Genomic DNA, 25,843 nt, shown 5'->3' on the forward strand with positions numbered 1-25,843 from the left:
TTCATGATCTAATGGGCACTCTTTGTGACTTCCATCAGATACACATTAGTATGGAAAAAAATATTTGCAATAGGTTGGTCCTTATTTTAGTACTCCCTATAATCCATAATTATTACTCTACGTCTCATATTAATTTATCATTTTCCTTTTTACACATATGTTAAGAAATCATAAATAAGAAGATAGTTTTATCAATTCATCCCTTAAGAACTTCTTGGAAACTTTATAACTAAACAAGTGTAAACACTTTCAAAAAGAATTAATTAAAGGGTAATATGAGAAAAAATCAATTAATACTTTCTTGATTTAGTAAGGTGATCAATTTATATGATACAACTATTTTTAGTATAGTGACCGACTAATATGGAATAGAGGGAGTAAATATTTTTGCCTTTTTTTCATCGTTCAAAATAAGTTAATTGTTCAATGTTCAAGAATAGTTATCAGAAATTTCTTCCATTTTTGTTCTTCATTTACATTTCATAGGTGATAAGTTCAAGAAAAATAATTTTTCATATTTCCATTTCGAAATAAGTGAATTGTGAGGCAATACACACCTATTAAGAAAAAAGGTTTAAGAAATAAATTTAACATCATTTTCCACTTTTGCCTTTTTAGTTATTCACAACTATTCTTGAAATAAATATGAATAAATTAACTCTCTTGAAATTATCACCTAAAAATATAAATTAGAGATAAAAATGGAAGAAATTACCAATAAATCTCTTGAGCTTTGAACAATTAAGTTATTTTGAACTACTTAAAAAAAAAAGACCTAACAGTTCGCTTATTTTAAAATGGAAAGTATATTTATATTTTTTACTTTAATTATTTCTATTTCCAAAACTATTGGACTTTCTCGAATATTATTGTAGCCATTTAATTTAATTTGGCAAGTGGTCGACCCTGTTTTAACTTATCCTAATTCAGTTCAAACCCACCTATTTAGTATTCATTTTATCTCTTTCCCAATTGAACAAGTTGGTACTCAGCTTTCTTTGGTCTTAGGTTCAGTCCTTATTTTAGTCCGTTTCTATTTATTTATTAAATATTTTTTTAATTAATTTTTTTATTTGTTATTTTTGTCAAATTAAGAAAAAATAATTTTTTTATTATTATACCTTCAATTTATTAATATTAAGTTAATATCTTTGAAAAATATGGTGAGTAAATATATTTTGGAACCCATCAATTGATAGAATTAAAATGATAAATTTATTGAATCAATTACTATTTTCTTAATAACTGTGTTAGATCAAAATTTGACAAATAAAAAACAGAGAAAGTATTAAATTTTTGCTTGTATTATAGCCATTTAATTTGGCAAGTGGCGGACCCTATTCTGACTTATTCAAATTCAACCTAACTCATCCGACATTCCTTTAATATACTCCCTTTGTTCCTAATTATTTATTCATTTTTGACTTGACACACATATTAAGAAAATAATTAATGACATAGTGAGTTTATCATTTTACCCCTATTAATTATGAAGTGGATGAAAAGTTCTACATTTTTCAAAGTAATTAGTCATTTAATTGAGGGTATAATAGGTAAAAAAAATTGTCCTTTCATTTCTTGATTTGTCAAAATGGACAAGTAACTAGGGACAACTATAAAAGGAAAAGTGAACAAGTTTTTAGGGACAGAGGGAGTATTTCCTAAAAATTGATTAAGTTGGTCCTTAGATTTTCTTTGATAATAGGTTGGTTCTTATTTTAATAATACGAATCAGTGTTATAATTTTTTTTGCTGGGACTCGTCTTGGTGCTCATTTTGGGGTGAGGCTCTAGTAAAACAATTCGAAACTCAAGTGTAAGGCTTAGTTTTGTAATATTTATGTCTTAAGTGTCCATTTGTGCTCAACGTCCAACGCGTGGGGTTCGCTTAACAGAATATGGAGGATTGATCCTATTCACTGCTAATCGTGCAGTTTTCTCAGCCTAATCTAATTTCACTATTCTATTAGTCAAGGTTTTTGAAGGAAAGTCTACCGAACGTGGGAAAATGGGAGGTTGCGAATTTCTGACCTCCGAGCCAGAACTATCTGGGAGAGAAGCCCATCCCCCACCAATGTGGCCTCGACCCTCTTTTCCAAGAGGCATGTAGTCGTAGGCGGGAACTCTTCTTTTTATCTTATTCTTTGGTCGGTCCAGCTTGTTGTTACATGAGTCTTGCTTCAGCAGATGCATCATATTACTATGTTGATTATCTTGTATACTAATCGAGTCCGCACTCGCCCGAGAACACGTACGTCCTCCCTGTAATTGTCTTGTCTTTGTTATGAGCGATCCGACCTCTAGCCCTTCAATGATGGATTTGTCTTAAAAAAAAACCCGACCTCGGTAGAATTCAAACGGCTGCGTGAAGTTGATGAGCAGGGAAGATGTCTTTTTTCTAGTTGACCGATCTTACACAGATGATGTGTTAAATTCTTTAATTAACATTGTTGACCCTCATCATTCTTGAATAAATGAATGATACTTGATAGTTTCTTAATCTATAGAACTAAGAAGATTGAGAGTAGCTTAAATAACAAGTTGTAGCATAACATCTTTATTACTCCCTCTGTCCCTAATTACTTGTCCATTTTTTCTTTTTTAGTTGTCCCTACTTACTTGTCCATTTTGACAAATCAAGAAAGGACAATTATTTTTTACCTATTATACCCTCAATTAATTACTTTGAAATAGGAAGAATTTCTTGAAAATCTCAAGTTTTTAATTCATCCACTTCATAATTAATAGGGGTAAAATGGTAAACTCACTATGTCAATTATTATTTTCCTAATAGGTGTGTCAATTCAAAAGTAGACAAGTAATTAGGGACATAGGGAGTATTTGGTAACACTGTGAGAGTGATTATATATTACGTAATATTTCTTAAAAAAATACGTAGCAAATTTTACTTTTTCACTTATCATTGGTCTTTATGTTTATGTCATATGTTCTCAAAATTATCATATTTTATCTAGCTATTTGAAAGTAATTTTATTTTTATTCTTGATGGTGTGATGTTTTTATTATAATACTAGTAAGTTTTATGGATTGTGGGGAGGGAGGGGGTAAATTGTATAGTCTGATAATAATATATTTTTAGAAATAGATATTAAATTATTATTTATACTTGTTTACTCATGGTTATATGTTTTGTTTTTTATGATTTTCTTTAATTATGTTTGTAATTATTTCAAATTATTAATATAAATTAAAAGTTTAAATATTCATAGGGCTTACGCCCCACATCTCGATTTATGCTAAGTAAAACGTTCCGCCTTGTAAAACACAGGTACAAACTAAACATTCTAGTGTGATGTAGACATTTTAATTTGGCGAGTTACCCAATTTTGCATGTGCTCTTTTTCCTTTTCAGTAGTTACGGGTCTTGTTTAGATCAAAATTCAAAATAAGGGTTTAATGCCTAAGATTCTTAATTTGATTGCTAAATAAAATTGAGGAACGTCTCTATAAATATCTTTCAAAACATTGAACAACAGAATCAAAACAAATAATAATAATAATAATAATAAATGGAGGCAACAGTATTCAACAACGCAGGGATGTTATTAATGGCCACCTCAAGAAGACCATCTCCAATTCGAGGTCATGATAAGCCATCAGTACTAGTTGTACTATCAAAAGCCTCTCTCTCTCTACTGCTGCCCATATGAAATTACCTCAACATACTATCCGACGTTTAGGTAATTACAAACCTACTACCTGGGATTTTCAATATATTCAATCCCTTAACAATAATTACGCGGTATATTTATTTTATTTTTATGTAGCACACATACATTCTTTTATAACTGCATAATATATATATATATATATATATATATATATATATATATATATATATCAAATGTGTTGTGTATCATTCAGATAATTTTATTAACTTTAATAGGGGGGTAAGTATATGGAGCGGCTTGATGAATTGAAGAAGGAAATGAAGAAGAATTTGATGATGATGGTTGAGGGATCAATACAAGAATTAGGTGCTAAGTTGGAGTGGATTGATAATTTACAAAGGCTTGGAGTGAGTTACCACTTTAACGATGAAATCATGCAAATATTGAAGAGTGTACATGACCAAATTAGTAGTACAGATAATTCATTATACTCTACAGCCTTGAAGTTTAGGCTCTTCAGACAATATGGTTTTCATATCACTCAAGGTACACATATGAGTACGAGGGTTAAACTGTCTAATTTTTTTCATGTGACTAACATTTTTTTTGTGTGTGTGTTGTTAGATATATTCAACAATTTCAAGGACATGAATAATGAGAATGTCAAGCAAAGTATTTGTCATGACACAAAAGGATTGTTAGAATTATATGAAGCATCGTTTCTCTTTACAGAAAATGAAACCTCTTTGAGAAATACGACAAAATCCACATTGACATAGCTAAAGAGTTATATATGTTGATAATAATTGTAATGCAGAAGAGAATATAATGGTGGAATTAGTGGTCCATGCCTTGGAACTTCCAAGACATTGGATGATGCCAAGATCAGAGACAGAGTGGTAGATTAGCATTTACGAGAGAATGTCAAATGCTAATCCTCTTTTGCTAGAGCTTGCTAAATTGGACTTCAACATTGTTCAAGCAACACACCAACAAGATTTGAAAATTCTATCAACGTGAGATATCCTTCAATTCATATATCTTTTTAAGTGAGTTGATAGTATCAAAATTTCAGCGTATAAAAGGTTAAGTTCCTCGTTATATTTATTGTTATGGATGGCTTAAGAGTTAAAACATGTAAAATATAATTTATCAATACATCATATATATTTATTTTCATGTACTCATTCATGTAAAGGTGGTGGAAGAGCACACGTTTGGCAGAGAAGTATTCATTTTCAAGGGATAGACTAGTTGAAGCCTTTTTCTGGTCAGTGGGTTTAGTATTTGAGCCTCAACACAGCCTCTGTCGAAGAATGTTGGCGAAAAATATTTCTTTAATAGTAGTCCTAGATGACATTTATGATGTTTATGGCACTCTTGATGAGTTAGAAATCTTCACTCAGGCCGTTGAAAGGTCAGTTATTAACTTATAATGTTAATAGTTTTTAGTACTAATTCCTTGTCAGCATGTTTTTGCCATGTGGAATTTTGACTTCTTGTAATATAAATTCAGATGGGATATAAAAGCAATGGAGCAGCTTCCAGACTACATGAAAATATGTTACCTTTCACTCTTCAACACTACCAATGAAATGGCCTATCATATTCTCAAACAACAAGGGATTAATGTCCTTCCATACCTCACAAAACAAGTAAAATTACAATCTTTATCAATTCCATTCTTTTATCTTTGAGACAGAATCAGTATTTAAATTTGATCGATTCAACCTTCAAAAGGTTCTTATCATTTAAATTGTTTTACTTTTAAAATTGTGAATCCAGAATTTAATTATATAATTTATGAAACACTATTATATATATTTGAAACAAGTTACTATAAATTAGTGGGCAGATTTATGCAAAGCTTACTTACAAGAAGCAAGATGGTACCACAATGGATATAAGCCAACACTAGAAGAGTACATGAATAATGCATGGATTTCAATTGCAATTCCTTTGGTATTACTCCATGCATTCATCTTTGTCACCAATCCAATAACCTTAGAGGCATTGGAATCCTTAAACAAATTTCCAGACATAATTCGTCGATGTGCTACAATTACTCGTTTCGTTGATGATTTGGGGACATCATCGGTATGTTCTACTACCTTTTTCTCAGATAAAATTCATATGACTTTTTTATTTAATATAACTTAATTTAGATGCGTTTTTTAAAAAAAAAAAAATGTGTTGTTGTTAATTTAGGATGAATTGAAAAGGGGTGATGTTCCCAACTTCGAATTGTGAGGGCGATCCTCCCGGTGAACTGACCGTACCCCAAACCGACACAGGTGAACAAGTAGAGTATACTAGGGCGCTTGAGAGAACCATGTCGAAGGAACTCGACAAAATGACCCCGTAACTTCGGGAGAAGGGGTGCTCTCCTATCTTTTGATTAGGAAAGCGGCACATACCAGGGGTAGCGACTGTTTATTAAAAACACAGGACTCTGCTAAGTGGTAACACGATGTATAGAGTCTGACACCTGCCCGGTGCTGGAAGGTCGGAAGGAGAAGTGTTATAAGCTTTGAATGGAAGCCCCGGTAAACGGCGGCAGTAACTCTAACTGTCCTAGGGTAGCAAGGAAAAGTTGTTACATGAATGAGAAGGGTACTTCGGAAGAAGAGGCAATAAAACACATCAATTTATTGATAAAGGAGATGTGGGAAGTGATGAACAAAGACCGAATTAGGAATGAAGTGCTATTTTCGGAAGAATTCATTAGGATTGTGTTAAATTTTTCAAGAACAACACACTGCATGTACCAGCATGGAGATGGGCATGGAGTTCAAAATTCTCACATTAAAAATTGGATTTCCAAATTACTCTTTCAGCCACTTATTATGTAATAACTAGTATATATATTCGCGCGTTGTGCAGATATTATAAGATATAATAATTTTTAAAATTTAAAAGTAACTAAATACAAATTATTATTGAGTAACAAAAGTACATGTATAATCATATATAGTGTTTTAATTATACATATACAAATAATGCTAATAAAATTTTACCCTAATTTACGTGTAATGGAAGTATATTCTTCAAAGACACTAGACAGTATTCTACAACTTCTCCTTTTTCTAGTATAATGAAGATTAATAGCATATGTGGCGTGTGTTGAATTGATATTTGTGCTAATTAATTAAATTTTATGTTCATAGATCAATCTAAAACCCAGTATTAAAAATATTAACTCTACTTTTAGCTAAAAATCTAAATATAATTTAGAAAGCATGTTGCAACCTTTTTAGCACACTCTTCTCTTGTTCTATCCTGCAAAGTAAGATGATTTTCATTTAATCAGACATAATATCATAAAATAAAGATGTACAAAATAATCAATTTCAATGATCAATTAAAAAAAGATACTATAATTAAATTAATATATACCACATAAAAAAAATTATCCAATTAATATATACCACATAAAAATAAATTATTACAGGGCAAAATAAAATTTGAAAGATGAACAAAACTGATGATCTTCTATTCCTTTGATTTACTATTAGTCTTTCTTTTATTTTATGGATTTTTAGATTTGTTTATCCTTTCTAAATATCTTGTAAATTTTATTCATTAGTAACTACGTTTAACTTAACAATGACAAATAATTTTAGGATTTAACATTAAAAAATTTAAACTAATTGAATATAAATAATTAGATAAAGTTTATAAGTTATAAGCACCACCAAGTATAACATGAAAATAAATATGACAAATCATTTTAAATCAATTCTAATTCAAAATTTCGAAAGCAATAATATCAATTATTATCTTAGATTTAAATATATGAAGAGAGATTTTATATGATGGAATGAAAATCTTAAAATGATTAAAAAATAAAGATCATGAAAAAAATGAAATAATACTTTGCATCATCATCCATTTTTGAAAATCTTCTCAATATGTTAGGGTTCTAAAGAAATAAAAACTACACCACAAATTTAAATTTTGTTGTTTAACTGTTCCTTTATAAATATTTTTTTTCTTCTTTTTTCGTTAATTGTTTTATTTTTATTTATTTTGTATCATGAAATTCTTTAATTTATTTTCTAATCAAATAGTGATGCTTTTTGTTTTTTATAATATTACTTTCTTTTGAAAAAGTTCTGCGTCCAAAAAAAAATTAGATTTTAATAGTTTAAAAGAATCCAATTTGTAAAATAGTAAAAAATAATTCTTTTTAAAAAACCTTTAAAGCAAGGATTTACTATTTTTATTTTTCCAATATTACTTTTTTTTTAAAAATGTCAGCATCCAAAAAAATATTTATAAACGATTTTTTTATCTGTAATATTTTAATAATTTATTTTTTAAAAAAAAGTTGTTGTCTCTGGTCCTACGACTACAATTTGTTTAAACAATAAAATAAAGATAAATAAAAGAGGATTCAAACATGAAACAAACAAATAAAATTAAAAACAAACACAATATTTATTATGAAAATATCAAACAATTAATTGGCAAGTAAAATTATTATGAAAAAGTAAAATTCAAACAATTAACTGGCAAGTTTATCATGCACAGTTGTATTCTACATAAGATTGACCATTGTTGTATAATATTTCATTCCCATTATTATAACAATATACTATTTTGAATAAGTTTCATCTTTAGACCTTGCTTTAAATTTCAAATAGACCCCACATATTCTTGATTTACTTCTTGATAACATGACTCAACCAAATATAAAAAAAGTAATTAGAAGCACTCACTTATACACCTCAGTTTGAATGGAAACATGTCCTGTGACAAACAATCTTTTTTTGTTCATGTCAAATTGGCTTTCAATATGAATCTTGAATTTTAGATAGAAAAAAATATCTAAACGTCAAAGTAAACTTGAAAGAAAGAGGCAATGCCGTATAATTAATTGGAACAATATGGGAGGAAAAACTATAAAGATGCATTTACAATTAAACACTCTATGTCAGTAGAATTACCTTGGTTACTACATTCATTTTGCGTTTTGAGGAGTTCCAAGAAGCCTTCTTAATAACATCCACCTCTGCTACTCACCTCTATTTCATGTCGAAAGTTGCACGAACATTGATGTAGTTAATTAACTAAAAAGAAAAAAGATTTCATAGGATATGAGTTCATGACAAAGTTGAAAAGTTGTAGTTGCCTTGAATTTAAAAGAAAATTTTAAATTTGAAAACTCATACAATAACGAGGGAAGTTGTAACCATCTCCAAAACTGCAAGCATCAATTGAAATTTTAAGTGTTGATCTTTTAATTTATTTTTTTCCATAAAACCATTTAAATATAAAAAAATTTGTATTTTAACTCAAATAAAATAAAAATGCAGATAACTTTCTATGATATAATTTATTAGGATAAAAATATATAGAAAAAATTGTTACTTTTTCCAAATAATTTGGATTAATGATACGCTGAGAAGAGTATTTTTAACGTGTGTTTGTGGTTCCTATTTATACGGTTTTTGTGGTTGTGCTGTCGAAGTAGTTCTTTTTGGCACGGTTGTTGTGAAAAATCCAGAAATATAATATTTTTAAAACAATTTGAAAATTAGATAGATAATTATTTTGGTGTTGACAATTGACATTTGGCGATATATTACAATTGTAAAGGTGTTGACATTTAAATAATTTTAGTTTTACAAATTTGTTTAGACTTAAAACACCCTATTTAGTTTGGATAATTACTTCTTTTTTTTCAAAATAAAAATTAAAACGCACTATTTAGTTAAATGTTTTTTTAATTTTTTTTTATTATTATTATTATTATTATTCTTGTTATTAATATTATTATTAGTTCAATTTTTTTTATCAGTAAAGATAGAACATATAGATTATAGGTTGTGTTTTTCTTAAAACAATAATGATAATAATAACAATAATATTTTTTTATTATTATTATTATTTTTATTTTTATTATTATTATTATTATTATTTGTTTTGCTATAAATAAGGAGGTTGTGAAAAATTAATTTTCCACAAAAAAATTCACACGTTACAACACCAATTTTTAGAATGGTTTTAATATTTTTAACATTTAATTGTGAAAACTTCTTTAAAATTGCTTTAAAAAATAAAAAAAGTATTTTATTAATTGTGATATATATATATAGCAAACTAAAATGAGTGATTAATTGTGAATAGGACACGTGTTTGTTTCAAATTTCCATTTGACACCTGTCAATAGTTGGTTTAATTAATTGTTATTTTAATTATTAAAATGAGTGATTAATTGTGAATAGCACACGTGTTTGTTTAAATTTTTTCATGAATGACGTAAACAGATTGCAAATGGAGTAATTGATATTTTAAAATTTTAAAAATGAAGATTAATTGAGGCGCTGACACGTAAGCGCCATCACCTCTCCTATTATATATATATAGATTTTAATTTTTTTAACATTTAATTGTGAAAACTTCTTTAAAATTGTTTTAAAAAATAAAAAAAAAGTATTTTATTAATTGTCATATATATTACTCCTATTTAGAAGTGAGACTTAGAGGACTAACACTGCATTAAATTACTTGTACAACATGCATAGAATTTTGTACATTAACTTTTGACTGCATTAAATTAGTTGTACAACGTGCAAAAAGAATTGTACAATAACTTTTATAAATGACAATTACAAGGACTAACATTGCAATTATTACTTACTTGGGTCTCATTTTCAAAAAAATTGGTCAAAGTTCCTTCTCTCTCTTACTTTTTAACTTTTTCCCTTTATTTTAACTTTTCCACTTTTTATTTTGTTTTAACCATTATTTCAAATTTTATTATTTTCCGTATCTTTAAATAATTTTAAAAGTATAAAATTTAGCCTAATTCGTCATACTCCTAACATTTGATATTATTTTTCTATCCTATATTAGTTATATAAATTACTAAAAATAATTATTAAAATTATTTATCGATTAACAAAATTAAACTATCATTTTTTTAATTTTCATTACCCTAGCAATTATTTGTTTTAAAGTATAAACAAAATTTGTAAAGTTATAAAAAAAAAAAAATCTTAAAGAGTAAATTAGTAAATTATCATTTTTATTAATAATTTCTTAAAGAATGTGTAAAAAAAAATAAAAAAACTAATACGAAAAGAGTATAAAATCAATTTTTTTTCTCTTCTCAATAGTTTCATAATTTTCTAATTTCGTAAACACTTAAATGTATCTAATATTCTCCAACAAGAAAATATAATAGAAAGACCATCCGTAATCTTCACAAATAATTACATAAGTTTTGTTTCTATTTTCATGTAATCCAAAATCGAAAATCATCCATAAACTCCTACATACATACATACTCTCTCAATTTATATGATATATGTTTATTCTTGAAATTCAAGCTATGTGAAATTTAATTGATATTTTTAAAATATTTGTATTATTATTATATTAACATGATAAGAATTGCAACTTATAGTGTTTGTTCAAAAATATAACCTTCTCACTAAGTTGCAATTCAACCTAAAATATTATTAGTTGCAATTATTGTCATGTTAATATTATAAAAAATATTTTATAGCTTGAATTTCGAGAACAAAAAATAATAAATTAATAGAGAGAATAAAATGAAAAAAATAATTAATTAAACTAAAGTTAAAATTACGTTAAGGGTTAAAAAGAAGCTGAAAAAAGAAGACAATGTCTGATGAGAAAGAAAAAGTAAGAGAAAAGATTAAAATTTAAGGAGAGAAAAAGTAAGAAATTCATATAGGTAAAAAGTAGTCAGTGGGTCCCAGAATATACAAATGGCAGCCAAAGAGGCCCTCATACAACTGACAATAAGTGTGCCTGGTACAAAATAAAATTTTTCTTTATATCTGCATTTCAACATCAGAATTTCAAAGGTCTAAAGACCATCAGAATATTTTACTCTTATTTAGAAATGACAGTTAAAAGGACTAACAGTACATTAAATTAGTTGTACAACGTGCAAAGAATTTTCTACATTAACTTTTAACTTTATTAAATTAGTTGTACACGTGCAAAAAGAATTGTACATTAACTTTATTATTATTACTCATTTTACTCCTTACTAGAGTTGACACTTTAAAGGATGAACACGGCACTACCATGTTGTACACAAAGCATTTCAAATTGTACTATAAAATTAATTGTGCCTCATTAATTGTACACGTGTCTTTCTACATATACAACAACCCACATGAAGAATTACTTTTCTGACTTTTTTCCTCAGTTTCTCTCTATATATTTGTTTTTTTTTCCTATTTTCCTACTTTCCATTCTCCCCTTTTACTCTCTCTTTAGTTAATCTTTGATATTAAATTTTTTATACATCTTTAAAATATTTTGAATTATTAATTATTGTGACTTATAATACTTTGATATTTACGTAGTTTACAAATATATAAATTCCATTTTTAAAAAATTGAAGATACCATGCGCAAATTTTCGATCAAACTTAAACTATTTGATTCTCGAAAAATAAAAAGTGTCACATAAAATGAAACAAACGGAGGATAACTCTCAATTAAATTTATTTCAGTTTTTATTTTCCATTTTTAACATAATTTTCAAGTTGGATTTCTGGGAATTGTATTGTAGACCCATTTAGATTTTACCCTTTTGTTTTAAATTCAAAACAACCCTAAAAAACAAATGGTGATTACAGACAACAAAATTTCAATAATAAAAAATTTAAACGATAAATTCTTCACTATCAGATGACAAAATTTGAAAACCATTAAAAAGAAAAAATGTATAACCATACAGAGATTTAAATAAAAATTTAGAAAGCAATGGAAGAAATCAGTGGTAGGCAAATCAAGAAAATAAAATTTGCCTAAATAGTAGACGTGGTTTGATGAGAAAGAACTATAGTATAGGTATTTATACAAAAGTGAAAGATATTGAATAGCCAATCAGATTGGACCAAGTTTATAGACGCGTGGGGACTTAACACAATTTTTTAATTGGTTCACGGTAGCGAAGATCTCTGTTTGTGATAGTGAACAACAACAATAATAAATATATTTACTGTAGTCTTATAAAGTAGAATCTGAAGATGGTAAAGTGCAAAGAGATCTCATCTCTTCTACTTTAGAGATAAAAAAACTATTTCTCATTAACCCTATTTATCGTTACGATAAAACATTAAAAAATACTACTATATTACTCCTTATTAGAAGTGACACTTTAGAGGACGAACACGGCACTACCAAGTTGTACACAAAGCATTTTAAATAAAAATGAGTTTACGTATTTAAATGATGAAAAATAATAATCTTAATTAGTTAGTTTCCATATCTTAATATATTATTATATTTAAGTTCAGATATCCAGTTACTTTTTGGGACAACTTATATTGGGAAAACAAAAGAATATAAGAAAGTAAATTCAAAAATAAACAAAAAAGAGAATTAACTATGCAAAAAAGATTCAAAAAAATTACACATACAAATTCCTATTTCTTTTAATTTTGCTTGGCTTAAACACAAAAATATTAAAAAGTATATTTCACGTTTTAAATAAATATTACATTCAATATAATAAATTATGTAACATAATAGGAGTTATATTTGTACATTCTTACACTAATAAAGAAATTAATTATAGAAAATGAAGACAATAAAAATAGAGTTATTGAGACAAATATTCTATTATAAGTAAATAGAAAGCAAAGAAATTAACTGTATTTTCAAAATTATAAATTAACGCAATTTTGAAATAACTTGAAAACTCCTGGAAAACAATAAAAATGAAAAATATAAAGACTGCAGCTTCACTTATTAATAAGCAACTTGAAATCTCCTCAAAAACAACAAAAATGAAAATTTTAAAGACTGCAATTTTACACATTAATAAATAATTTATTTTTAATAAAACCAACTGTATTTTCAAAATTATAAATTAACTTTTCATTTTCATGTTCTATCATTTTTGTTAGTAAAAATTGCTCCACCAAACTATGAAAGTATATGTATGTATTTCTTTAAGTAGCATATCAATATCCATCGACTCATTTCATGCTTTTATGTTTTAAAATATTATAGCCCACAAACACAATAAACTACTATTATCAACAAAAAAGTCAGATATGAATTTACATTAACAAATAAATTTTTTGAAGAGTGTTATCAATATAATATAATCAAATTATCTAACAATTACATAGAGGTCTAAAGAGAATAATTTAAAGGGAAAAGGGCTTGATATACCCCTCAGCTTTATCAATTAGAGCTGATATACCCCTCATTATGGTAAACTTTATTATAGATGTCCCAATTTTTTTTCAATACAAAAACTAAATAACAATATAGTGGAAAAAATTTGTGTTAAATTATAATATAGCCACACAAAAAAATTGGTTTTAAAATTTTCTCTTTACAATAATGAACGAAAGAAAAAATTAAAATAAGAATAAGAAACTCAAAAAATGATAATCAAAGACTTCAAAAAATAATTTATGTATAAAAAAGATTAAAATATACCTTGAAATTCGCTAGAAGGATCATATATACCCCTACATGATTTTTTTAAATTTAAAAGTCAAAAATATAAATTTAAAACTATTTTTTTTCACTTCCGTTAAATTAAGGGTATATGTGAGCTCATTTTGTAACGGTAGGGGTATATATGTGAGCCGTTTGTATAACGGTAAGGGTATATATGAGTCACTATCATAACGAGGGTCATATCAGCTCCAAATGACAAAGTTGAGGGTTATATCAGACTCTTTTCCCTAAATTAAATTAAAAAAAATTAAAAACTCAAGATTTATATCTTCACGAACACAAACAAATATTATTAAATATATGATTTCAACAAAGAAAGAGTTGTAAAATCAAATTATGTAAGAATGTCTAACCATTTTCATTATAGATATATCTCCTATAATTTGCAAAATATAATCAAATAAGTAAAAAAATTATCTAGCAAAAGAAGAAAAGGATAAAGAATAAGGACAAAATTACATTTAATCATAAGTCCTCCTACACATATAATTATTTTTGACAAAACATAAATAATCCAAAAGGAAATAATATAATAGAAACATTACTTCTTAAGCACCTAAAAAAATAAAGAATAATCAATCTATATAGCTAAAAATCCATTAATCTCCATCTTTGGATGATTTCATTTCATCCTATATACAAGAGTCAAGAAAAATAATAACAAATTATTAATCCTAAAATGAATCTCCATTTTTATGGTTATAAAGAGAATCATAAAAATAACAAACCAAAATAATTTATCCAAAAGAAACAAAAATATGGTTTGACATATTAGCCTTACTTGCTAATTAAAAGTAATATATGAAATCATATTTCCAAAAGATAATGCACCTTAAAGCTTAAAAATATTGTAACATGTCTACCACTAATTCTCTAATTGAAGATCACTACAATATAACACAAAATTTTAGGGTGATTTTATAGTGTTAATATAACCTTCTACATTAAATAATTAGAGGTTACAAATATGAAGGCTTGAGAGGTTATGAATATGAAAGGTTTGGGAGTTATGAATATTATTAATTCTAATTTAAGAATAGAATTTATATAATTGAAGAGGTATAAGTTAAGAAGATGATTTTGCAAGAAAAAAAATAATTGAAAGAAATAAAAAAAAAATGTCAAGAAATAGAGAGGTGCCACATCACCTTCTCTATTGGCTTCTCAATTATAATCTATTCACTCTCAACTCCTCTACACCTCAACCAGTGTGGCCGTCCTTTCACCTTATATGTGAACCAATCATTGTCTGAATCATTTCCTCCTTTTAAGCCTTATTCTGTAGTCTTATTTTGTACATATATAATTATTGTTGAACATAGATATACAAGTTGGAAGATTGGTATTAAAATCATCAAGTTTGAGCTACATGATGAACATTTCAAGACCAAACATAAGGATATAATATACTAATTTTAAATTGGAAAACTAATATTTATGACAGTGCCATGATGTTTTGGATTGGAAACTGAAATTTAGGATAATAATGTTCTAAATTTTGAACTGAAAAATCCAAACTTAAAATAGCAAAATTGACAATGTTAAGTTTTGATTAATATTTAATACTTTATACTTATAAGTTGCATTTAGAAGTTTTGAAGTGAAAATACATAATTTAGGGATACAATTTCTTCAAATTTGAACTGAAAAATTCAACTCATCTGAAATATTAAACTAACAAAATCAACAAGAGGATATAGAATTATGAATTATGAAATTATCTCACAATACCAAAACTGCCCTTATTTGTCTCATCACATTTTCAGCACAAGGTACAATTATTTTAAGCTGTGTTAGTCCTTTAGAAGTGTCACTTCTAAATAAGGGTAATAAATATATAATATAGGAGTAAAATAATAAAAGAAAAGAAAATTGATGGGTAAAATGTTCTTTAAAATTTGTATAAAATAGAGAAATCTCATACCGTGCTAATTACATCCTATTCCGGAAGTCTTCTTAATTACAATAATTTTGAAATTTTCATTGCTCTCAGATACATTACTCAATTGTTCAATACATAGCAAATGATACATTACTTAAGATTCAGTTGTGTCGGATATATTCCTCTACTGTCGAATACATTGGTCTGTACTCCGTTGTTGTGTCATACATTCCTCTATTGTCGGATACATTGATCTCTACTGATTCTGTTGTGTCAGATACATTCCTCTATTGTTGGATACATTTGTTTCTACTATGTTGTTGTGTTGGATCCATTTCTGTATTGTGGGATACATAACTATATATGAACATGATTCATAATGGGAGGGATGTATCCAAGAGGAGATTTTTGTAATTTTTATAAATGGTAGGAAATTTTACATACATACCACTTGGCTGGAATATTAAAACTTTTATTCAATGACTAAAATATCCCAGCACATAGTACAATTTTTGTGGCGGCGTTCAGGAGTGCACGTGGTTTGCTTACAAACTAAATAACAATACACGTGTCAACAAGGAAAAGATGAAGCCTCATCCCAAACAATTAACTTTGAATCTTCAATTAGAGTAGCTAATGAACTCTGTTTACTAATATTGCAAGTGAAATTCTCATCAATGTCAATAGGAATTTTGAAACGTGAATGAGTTGTTCGTCCTCCTGGAAGTACTATTTGACTCCTCTCTAATTCAAAAACGTTTCATACACTTGCCAATTAGAATTTTTGGATCCTCACTCGCTTAAACAATTGTGTTGCTGAGTGAGGCAAGTGACCGAGAAAAACAGTCAACTTCTACAAATAGACCTGCTTTGGAAAATGATTGATTTCAGATTCTCTAATTTTCAAGCCTTCAAGTACAATTTCACACCCTTTTCAAGCTTTTAAGATTTGTAGGGAACCATAGTGTTCTATTTTGGATGATGTTGTATTAGTATTTAGTAGTTATTCTTAGATAGAAGTTATGCTTTTAGTATCATCTAAATTTCTTCCGTTATTTTTGTATTGTTTGAATTGCAACTTCTGATTTATTAGCAGACTGGCAGACGATACCAAAACACCATAGTTTATCATATTCATAATTACAATTGTGGAATTGAGAGGATGATCATACAATAGTAGACTAATGATGTTTGGAAATAATTTAGGTAATATTCATTTCCTTAATGAGTTATTATCTGTATTTTTGACACACATAATATTTTATGAAGAAGTTTTCACATTCTATGTCATTATGCATGTAGGATAGGTTTTTCTTTACAAATTTCTTGTTCAAATTTTCCTTTAAATAAGTGAAATTCAAGATATATAGTTTAAGAGGAAATGACAATAGGGTTGCGGACGTCTCAACTTCATTTGAAAGTGTGACGCCCCAAAATCTTCAAGCACGCAAGAAGAGAGATGATACATGCAAAGAGTGAAGAAGAGAGAGAAGCACCAGAAAAATTTGTGAATACAAAATGGGGCTACCCGAAAGAAGATGAAGAGAAATAAGGAACTAAAGAGCAAACACGTGTTAAATAGTCACATATGGATCCAAGTATAAACTATAAAGCAGACATTTCTTAGCTTATTGCACAATTTGTATCTTCTACATATGATAAACAATGACATGCTAATCTTATATATCAAAACTGATGAAGCATCTGCTATATCACTCTTCTAAATAAGGGTAATTATTTTGGTTGTATTACATTAGTTAGTATTTGCAGATCATTCAAGTTAGCATCATACTGATGTTTGTTCTACATATTCTAAATATTTCTAATAGTATATAATATATGATATTATCCATCTTCTGCAAAAGGTATCACCCTTGATTCATTAGTATTAATATTTTTACAAGCATAATATTTTGACTATTGGGCCCGTGCTTGCCACGGGCCTCCCCCATCTAGTATATATATATAGCAAACTAAAATGAGTGATTAATTGTGAATAGGACACGTGTTTGTTTCAAATTTTCATTTGACACCTGTCAATAGTTGGTTTAATTATGGTTTCCTGACCTATTGAAACTCTTTCAGCCGATTCGCGGCAACACATTACTTCAGATCAGATTTGTGCCAATTCCTCCATTCACAGAATGCCCTTATCAATCAAACTTTCTCTCTCTTACCGGAACTGCCCTCTGCAGCCCCATCTTCAGCAGCTCCTCAATCTTTCATTTCAAAAATAAAACTTGGATGTCACGGGACTTTCTAACAACTTCGTTCCTTGCGTTTTTTCCATCTTTAGCAGTTCCATATTAATCGGTTTCATTCCGACAGTCGAGATGGTTAGCTTGGGCGCTAATGGTATTTTCTATTTAGAATACCTAGACTAATGACAATCTTCCTTACTTGAATTGGAATCTTAAGCAGCTCAATTCCGATCTTCACTGGTCTGAGACGGCCCTCTGTTCAAGTACCCCTTCTTTTACTCGAGCCTCAGCAGAGCGTTTTTGATCTCATTCGTATTCTAAGGAATTCTAAAGGACTCTTTCATATTGCACCGGTGCTGGAAAAGATTGGACTATTCCCTATCGAGACAACATAAACTCTTCAACGGATCCTCCTTTTTTCAACTAGTAGATCGCCTTTTCTTAAGATTTCGTACTACTACTCAAGTGATATGTGAATTGCTCAGGAGAAGTTTTTCTAACCGGATTGAAATCGTGAGACAGTTCGGTTCTCTAGACCCATCTGCCACCCTGGAGAAGGGGCGCGGTGTTGAAATTGTTGAACCGGAAAATGAGTTGGAAAGGAGTGGAACGAAAGCAGACAAGTGAAGACCAATTAATTGTTATTTTAATTATTAAAATGAGTGATTAATTGTGAATAGCACACGTGTTTGTTTCAATTTTTTCATGAATGACGTAAACAGATTGCAAATGGAGTAATTGATATTTTAAAATTTTAAAAATAGAGATTAATTGAGGCGCTGACACGTAAGCGCTACCACCTCTCCTATTATATATATATATATATATTATTTTTTTTTTATTTTTTTTTATTTTATTTTTTATTTTTTATTTTTTTAACATTCAATTGTGAAAACTTCTATAAAATTGTTTTAAAAAATAATAAAATGTATTTTATTAAAAGTATATATAGCAAACTAAAATGAGTAATTAATTGTGAAAAGGACACGTGTTTGTTTCAAATTTCCATTTGACACCTGTCAATAGTTGATTTAATTAATTGTTATTTTAATTATTAAAATGAGTGATTAATTTTGTGAATAGCACATGTGTTTGTTTCAATTTTTTCATGAATGACGTAAACAGACTGCAAATATATAATTAATTAATTGATATTTTAAAATTTTAAAAATGAAGATTAATTGAGGCGCTGACGCGTAAGTGCTATCACCTCTCCTATTATATATATATATATATATATATATATATATATATATATATTTCATATAATTGGTGTGTGGTAAGTGTACCGTCGATATATACTCAGTGATGGAACAGTAAATATTAATTTGAGAAAATTTTACATATACCAAATAAAAAATTGCTAATTGTATGCTATAGCAAACTTTGTAAAATTGCAGTCCGTAGCAAAATTATAGTTTGCTATGGACTTGTTTTTCTGTATATTCGCTTGTCATTTTTTTTTATTTATACATTTTGATAGTTTAAAAAAGAAAAGGGCGTTAATTTCGGTTAGAAAAAAAAGGAAAAAAATCACTGAAGTCACGCACGTTCTGTTCCATTCGAATTCCCTTCCTTCTTCGTCGTCTTCAAAAGTAAGAACTCCATTGTAACTCCATTCAGAAAGTTGATCAAGCAATTGACGGTACTACACAAACAATCGAGATCATTGGACTGTAGAGATAGCAATAGGAGGTAATTTCATGACGAAAACATACTCTGATTTTGCTTTTTTAGGTCGAAGATGGTGTTCAACATGTATTCAAAATCAGATTTCCTTTTTAACTATCATCAATTTAAGTTGAATGTATATTGAGAGGTGTATATTTTGTTCGAAATAGAGTTTAACACTTATGATTTGTATAGTTAATTTGTAATCTAGAAAAATTTGTGATCTGGAAATTTTCTAGAATAACATGTTGATTATTTTGAATTTTTGATCGGAGATTCGCTCATTTCACAGTAATATTTGTGTTCGGATTTGTATATTTGCTTAGAGTTTATACGTATAGATTTTCAGATATGATTCAGTAAGATATGTATAATACATATATGAAACTATTATGTGTATGTTTTATACAGTGCATCTTTATCATTGATTTTTGATATATGATTGTTATACAAATGCAAAAATTTGTACTCTGTGAAAGTAACAATAACACTGCACTTGTATGAAATTGTATAATTGTGTATAAAGTTATAATTTGTGTATATAATTGTTTATATATAAATGTATATGTAGAATGTGTATATAAACGTTTCTATGAGTATGTAATTGGAATATGTATATATGTGAATAACTGAAGTTGCTAGAATTTGTATAAATATACGTTATGTTTGTTGTTGAAATTCTAAATAGTATAAATGTATATGTATATATAACTCTTTTTTTTATACAGAAATTTGGAAAATGGCTTCATTAGCTATTTTTGTTATGCATTCCGGTAGATGGGACAATGACAATTGTTGCGTTGATTATACAATTGAGGGGGTGATTTTTAAAGAAAGTTCATCGTATAAGGAGTTGTATAATGTTATTGCAATGCAACTCAGTGTTGATACAAATGTGATTAAGCTGAAAATTGAGTATAAGGTTAAAGAAAGCAAAACGCCAATATTGATTCACAACGACATGGGTGTAGTGTATACCATGCTTAAAAAGGTTGCAGATGACTTCAACAAGTATCCAATTTGTATAAGCAAAATGGATAATAGTAGCAATATCACTGAACTGTGTGAAAGTTCAAATCAGGAGAATGATATGGTTACATTAAATTTTAATGATGGTATTGCTGATTTTGAGACTATGCAGCTGTCAATTGGTGAATTGGTAGAGCCGATTTGTGTCTTGGGGTCAGGGAGCTGCAATGGAGTCATTTCAGATCCTTGTAATAACTACGTGGAGATTGACCAAGTGTATAAGAACAAAGCCACTTTGAAATCTGTGATGGAAAATTATGCAATTGAAAATAGATTTCAATATAGAACTGTGAGGTCAAATGCAATCAGGTAACTAGTTTATACAACAAATACATTAGTGTATATGGTGTTTTAGTTATTTGTATATTGATATGTTGTGTTGTATTTGCTGATGTAGTTATACGCTGGAATGTATTTCTGATGAATGTGAGTGATTGATGAAAGCATCAAATATCAGCAAGTCTGGAATGTTTAGGATCCGAGCATTTAATACAGATCATACTTGTTCTTTGAAGGATAAAATGTATTCACAAAAACATGCAACAAGCAAGCTGATTGGTGGGATCGTTAAGCCTAAGCTTGTTGATCACAAGAGAAAATATACACCTTCTGATATTCGGAGTGATGTAAAGATATATTTGGGAGTTGATGTAAATTACTCATTGGCTTGGAGGGCTAAAGAAAAGGCTCTGATTTCATTGAGGGGCACCACAGCTGCATCTTACAGCAAACTTCCAGCATACTTGTATATGATAGATATTACATATCCAGGCTCGCATCTACGTCTAAAGAAAACAGACAAAAATGAGTTCTTGTATCTTTTTGTTGCATTGAATAATTGTATACAAGGCTTTGATCATTGCAGGCCTGTCATAGTTGTTGATGGAAGTCACCTAAGAGGACCGTATAATGGAACATTTGTGGCTGCAAGCACAATGGACGGAGCAGGTATGTTTCATTGTGTTTTTGAATGTATATTTTTGATTTTATGTTAATTTGTATGTAAATAAAAATGTAGGACATATTTTTCCACTGGCCTATGGTATCATAGATTCGAAAAATGACGCAGCTTGGTCTTGATTTTTTGTACAACTAAGGGAGGCTTATGGGGAAAGAAGTAATATGTGTGTAGTCTCCGATAGAAATGAGAGCATCATAAAGGCAGTCACAAAAGTGTATAAAAACGTGCCACATTATGGTTATATGTGGCACATATGGTGTAATGTAGAGAAGAAATTTAGGAAGGCATCAAAGGAGCTAAGTTCTGTGTTTTATACCATGGCAAAGACTTGCAGTAAAGTTGAGTTTGATAGGTTGATGGATACTGTAGAAAAGGTTGATGTAGGTGTCAAAGAGTATTTGGAGCTAGCTGGATATGATAAGTGGTCAAGGTGTCATGCAGAAACTCATCGGGGATGCGCTATGACGTCTAACATTGCAGAGTATAAATGTTGCATTAGTGTCTACACGTGAATTACCAATTTTTAATTTTCTAGAAGAGGTTAGACTGATGTTTGGGAGATGGAATCATGACAACAAACACGAGGCAGCCTGCACATTTACTCTGTTGATTGGAAAATTTCAGAAGATACTGATCGAAAATGAAGCAATGAGCACACGAATAGAGGTATGTTTTATGTATATGTAGTGTTAATTAATCAGTTATGCACACAGATAGAATATATATACAATTGTATAGACTTATACATATAAATAAATCTATTTGTATGACACAGGTTGTGCCGTCAACTGAATATATACAATGTGACTGATGATGGTAGGAGTTTTGTGGTATGTTTAAAGAATAAAACATGCAGTTGTGGAAAGTTTCAATACGAAGAAATACCATGTGAACATGCTTGGGCTGTACTAAAGCGGAAAAGTCTAGTGGCTGATGGATATTGCTCGGATTTGTATAAACCAAAAACGATTTTGAAGATTTATGAGATACCAATTTATCCATTGCCTGATGTAGCAGAATGGGTGATACCAGAATACATAATGTATGATGAAGTCCGGCCTCCAAAATTCAAAAGACCTCCAGGAAGGCCAAAAAATAAACCCCGTTCAAAAACAAAACGTGAATTGCTTGGTCTCAAAGGGAAGCATACGTGTAGCACATGTGGAGTTGCAGGTCACAATAGGTGTTCATGTAGAAACAGACCTCAAGAATTTTAATAAGCTCTTTCGATTATATTTGAGTGTAAAATTCAATTTTATTGATACTTGAATGTTATTCTAAACTGGTTTTGTGTTTAAACTGTATGAGTTGGGTCTTTTTGCAACATTGGCACGTCGGGGAGACTTTATTAAACAAGGTTGCTTTGAAATGACCCTAGGTGTTGTCTTGTTCTGAATAGGAGTGATTGTCTGCCTTGATTTCTTCTTAGGAGGCGACAAACAAGTATCAACTTTTTCTTTTCCCTTGTTATTTATTGGACATGGAGGATCCTGAAAATCATCGTCTAAAGCATTTGCAGCTGTTGTTTATGTTGGAGGTGAATCTGATTGAACATACTCAGGAGGTAATTCAAGAATCTTGAGTTCCATTGGAGTTGGAGTTATATTCTTAAAAACAAGCTGCAAAATATAGACATGTTCATATTGACATATTCATTATACAAAATGTTTACTTAATCAAATGTAAAAACATATACAGTTTATATATACATTAGACAAACTTATATGTATAATTATACAGTTTATAAGCTTATATATACAAATGAGGTTATGTTTATAAAGTTCACATACTTATAGGTATATTTATACATTGTCAAAAACTTGTATAAATAATAATACATGGAGCAAATTTATACATATAGTTTTCTATAGCACAAATTGATACATATATTTATACTTTTATATATTTATACAGTTATATATCTATATTATATTTATACAGATAATATATTATACATAAAATTGTACAGTGCGTACCGGATTGTTGTCGTCTCTGAACATGCCCTTAGCAAAATAGCTTAGACGAGGGAAATCTTTTTTTTTCTTCCAGTTAAGTATCCTAGGGATGTGATGAGATACCTTAACAGCAATTTCCTCATCAAAATTCGAACAACATTCATAAAACCACACTTGCAAAGCAAGTGGGAAACCATACAACCTGAAATACTTCCCATCGTGTTTGATCTTAGTGTGCAAATGCAGAATCAGAAGGTCAAAACCCTTTTTACCCCATGGGTAGTCAATGTATCTGCCCGATTCAACCAAATCAAAGTCTTTCCTATCAATAACAGTACTGGTTGGTTCTTCGGAAAGGATGAATGAATGTATATAGAACAATATAGCAAACTTCACCGCATCATCATCATTATCCCCCCAAACCTTATTATCAAACTTTTCAACCAACTAATTCTAGGTGATGGCTTTTTCGACTCCAAAATACTGAAGAATAATTATGTTTGGTTCTTTGGTATTAAAGACAAAATCCTTCTCATTGTCTGAAAATTTTAACCCAAATATTATAGCAAAGTCACGAATGGTGAATCGCAAAGTGGTACCATTCACATGTATCAGGATTGCATCTTTTGAGCTACCCTCAATTTCTCTCAAAAACATGCACCTAATAAGTTGTGCTTGAACATGACACCTACGAATGCTAGATAATTGGGCAAAACATGTTGTTCCACAAAATTCTTTATACTGTGAACTAGTAAGCTTTGTAGCTAACACTTTCATTACTTCAATATTTGTGTAACACTGCATGTGAGGTATGCGTGTTGGTTCTCTTTTTCCTAAAAACTTAACAGCCTGAAAAAATGCATATATAATTTTACTAAAAATACACACGTATACATAATTAAGACTCAAGTACATATATCAAAATGTATGAAATAGCTTTTAAATGAAAATAACATATATAAGTTTTATAAAGAAAAAATACATTATACAAATTAATTTCAACTGTATAAATGTTTATATTGTATATATAGATAAATTGTTGTACCGCTACGAATACAATAACTATTGATATTATACTTATACAAATAAATTCAAATGTATAATTGTTTACATTGTATATATAGTGAAATACAAATCATTTATGTATGTGTATAAGTTTGTGGAATTGTATATGTCTAAAGGAACATTATACAAATAGGATCCTTATACAAATGAAAAAAACTTATACATAAAACAATGCACAAAACTGTATAAATGTTTATATTGTATATATATTATACATTATACAACCAATTTCAAATGTATAATTGTTTACATTGTATGTATAGTTAAATAGTTCTATTCTATACACTTAACTTTGGATATTAACATAGTGACTATATAAAACTGTATAAACAAACAGTTATAAGACATGAATCAACACAGAAAATATAAGAAAAATATAAAATCGTAACATATACAAAAATAATGATTATACAAATACCTCATCATGCTCCAATAAGCCAGAAACAACAACTTCCTTTCTTTTTGCATTCTCTTCTTTATAATTAGTTGTTTTTTCTTTCCTTTTTTTACTTGACCCAGCAGTAGACTGATTTTCTTACCTCCCTCCACAATTTTGATGTTGGATTGCTTCGATTTTGCACTCATTCCCTCCAATCTGATTGGGTTATTTTTCAATTTGGATTTGATCTCTTGCATTGTGTTGGATTTGGACATTGAACCTGAAACCTCCCCAAAATCCTGAGTTAAACCCAAGGAAAAAGATGGGCTTAGATGGAGATTGGGCATCCATTCTTTGAAGGAAAACTCTGTATGGATTATGAACTGATGTGAAAATAGCTTGAAAAAATTGAAAAAAATAGACAAAAATTTAAAGTAATCGATTGAGATAAGTTTTGGCGGTACTTGAAATTTTTGAAGGGATTTTGAAACCGCGATTGAGAACGTGCTGGTGGAGATTTGAAATTTCAAACTAATTTTGGGGAGAAAATTTGAGAGAAATTGAAGGAAATAAGAGATATAAACTAGAAGAAGATATTGT

The 25,843-nt window shown here is 28.8% G+C and overlaps 1 protein-coding gene and 2 pseudogenes across 1 annotated transcript; all 3 read left to right on the forward strand.

Moving 5' to 3' along the window:
• The first annotated feature begins 3,666 nt into the window (after window positions 1-3,666).
• Window positions 3,667-18,810, forward strand: LOC125815023 ((R)-linalool synthase TPS5, chloroplastic-like; annotated as a pseudogene).
• Window positions 18,811-21,320: 2,510 nt separating this feature from the next.
• LOC125815024 (uncharacterized) lies at window positions 21,321-22,228 on the forward strand. The gene is made up of 3 exons (XM_049494435.1): window positions 21,321-21,831; window positions 22,016-22,164; window positions 22,214-22,228. Exons 1-3 carry the CDS (start codon window positions 21,321-21,323, stop codon window positions 22,226-22,228), a joined length of 675 nt encoding a protein of 224 aa, XP_049350392.1.
• Window positions 22,229-22,305: 77 nt separating this feature from the next.
• On the forward strand, window positions 22,306-23,061 carry LOC125815025 (uncharacterized; annotated as a pseudogene).
• The last annotated feature ends 2,782 nt before the right edge of the window (window positions 23,062-25,843 follow it).

The sequence above is a fragment of the Solanum verrucosum genome, unplaced genomic scaffold, assembly GCF_900185275.1.
Source record: "Solanum verrucosum unplaced genomic scaffold, falcon-dt-bn FXZP01000261.1, whole genome shotgun sequence".
NCBI classification, from domain to species: Eukaryota; Viridiplantae; Streptophyta; class Magnoliopsida; order Solanales; family Solanaceae; genus Solanum; species Solanum verrucosum.

Coding starts and splice junctions, on each gene's coding strand:
- LOC125815024 (XM_049494435.1), top strand. CDS start 21,321: ATGAAAGCATCAAATATCAGCAAGTCTGGAATGTTTAGGATCCGAGCA. Junction 21,832..22,015: donor AAGCACAATGGACGGAGCAG/GTATGTTTCATT, acceptor ATATGTGTGTAG/TCTCCGATAGAAATGAGAGC.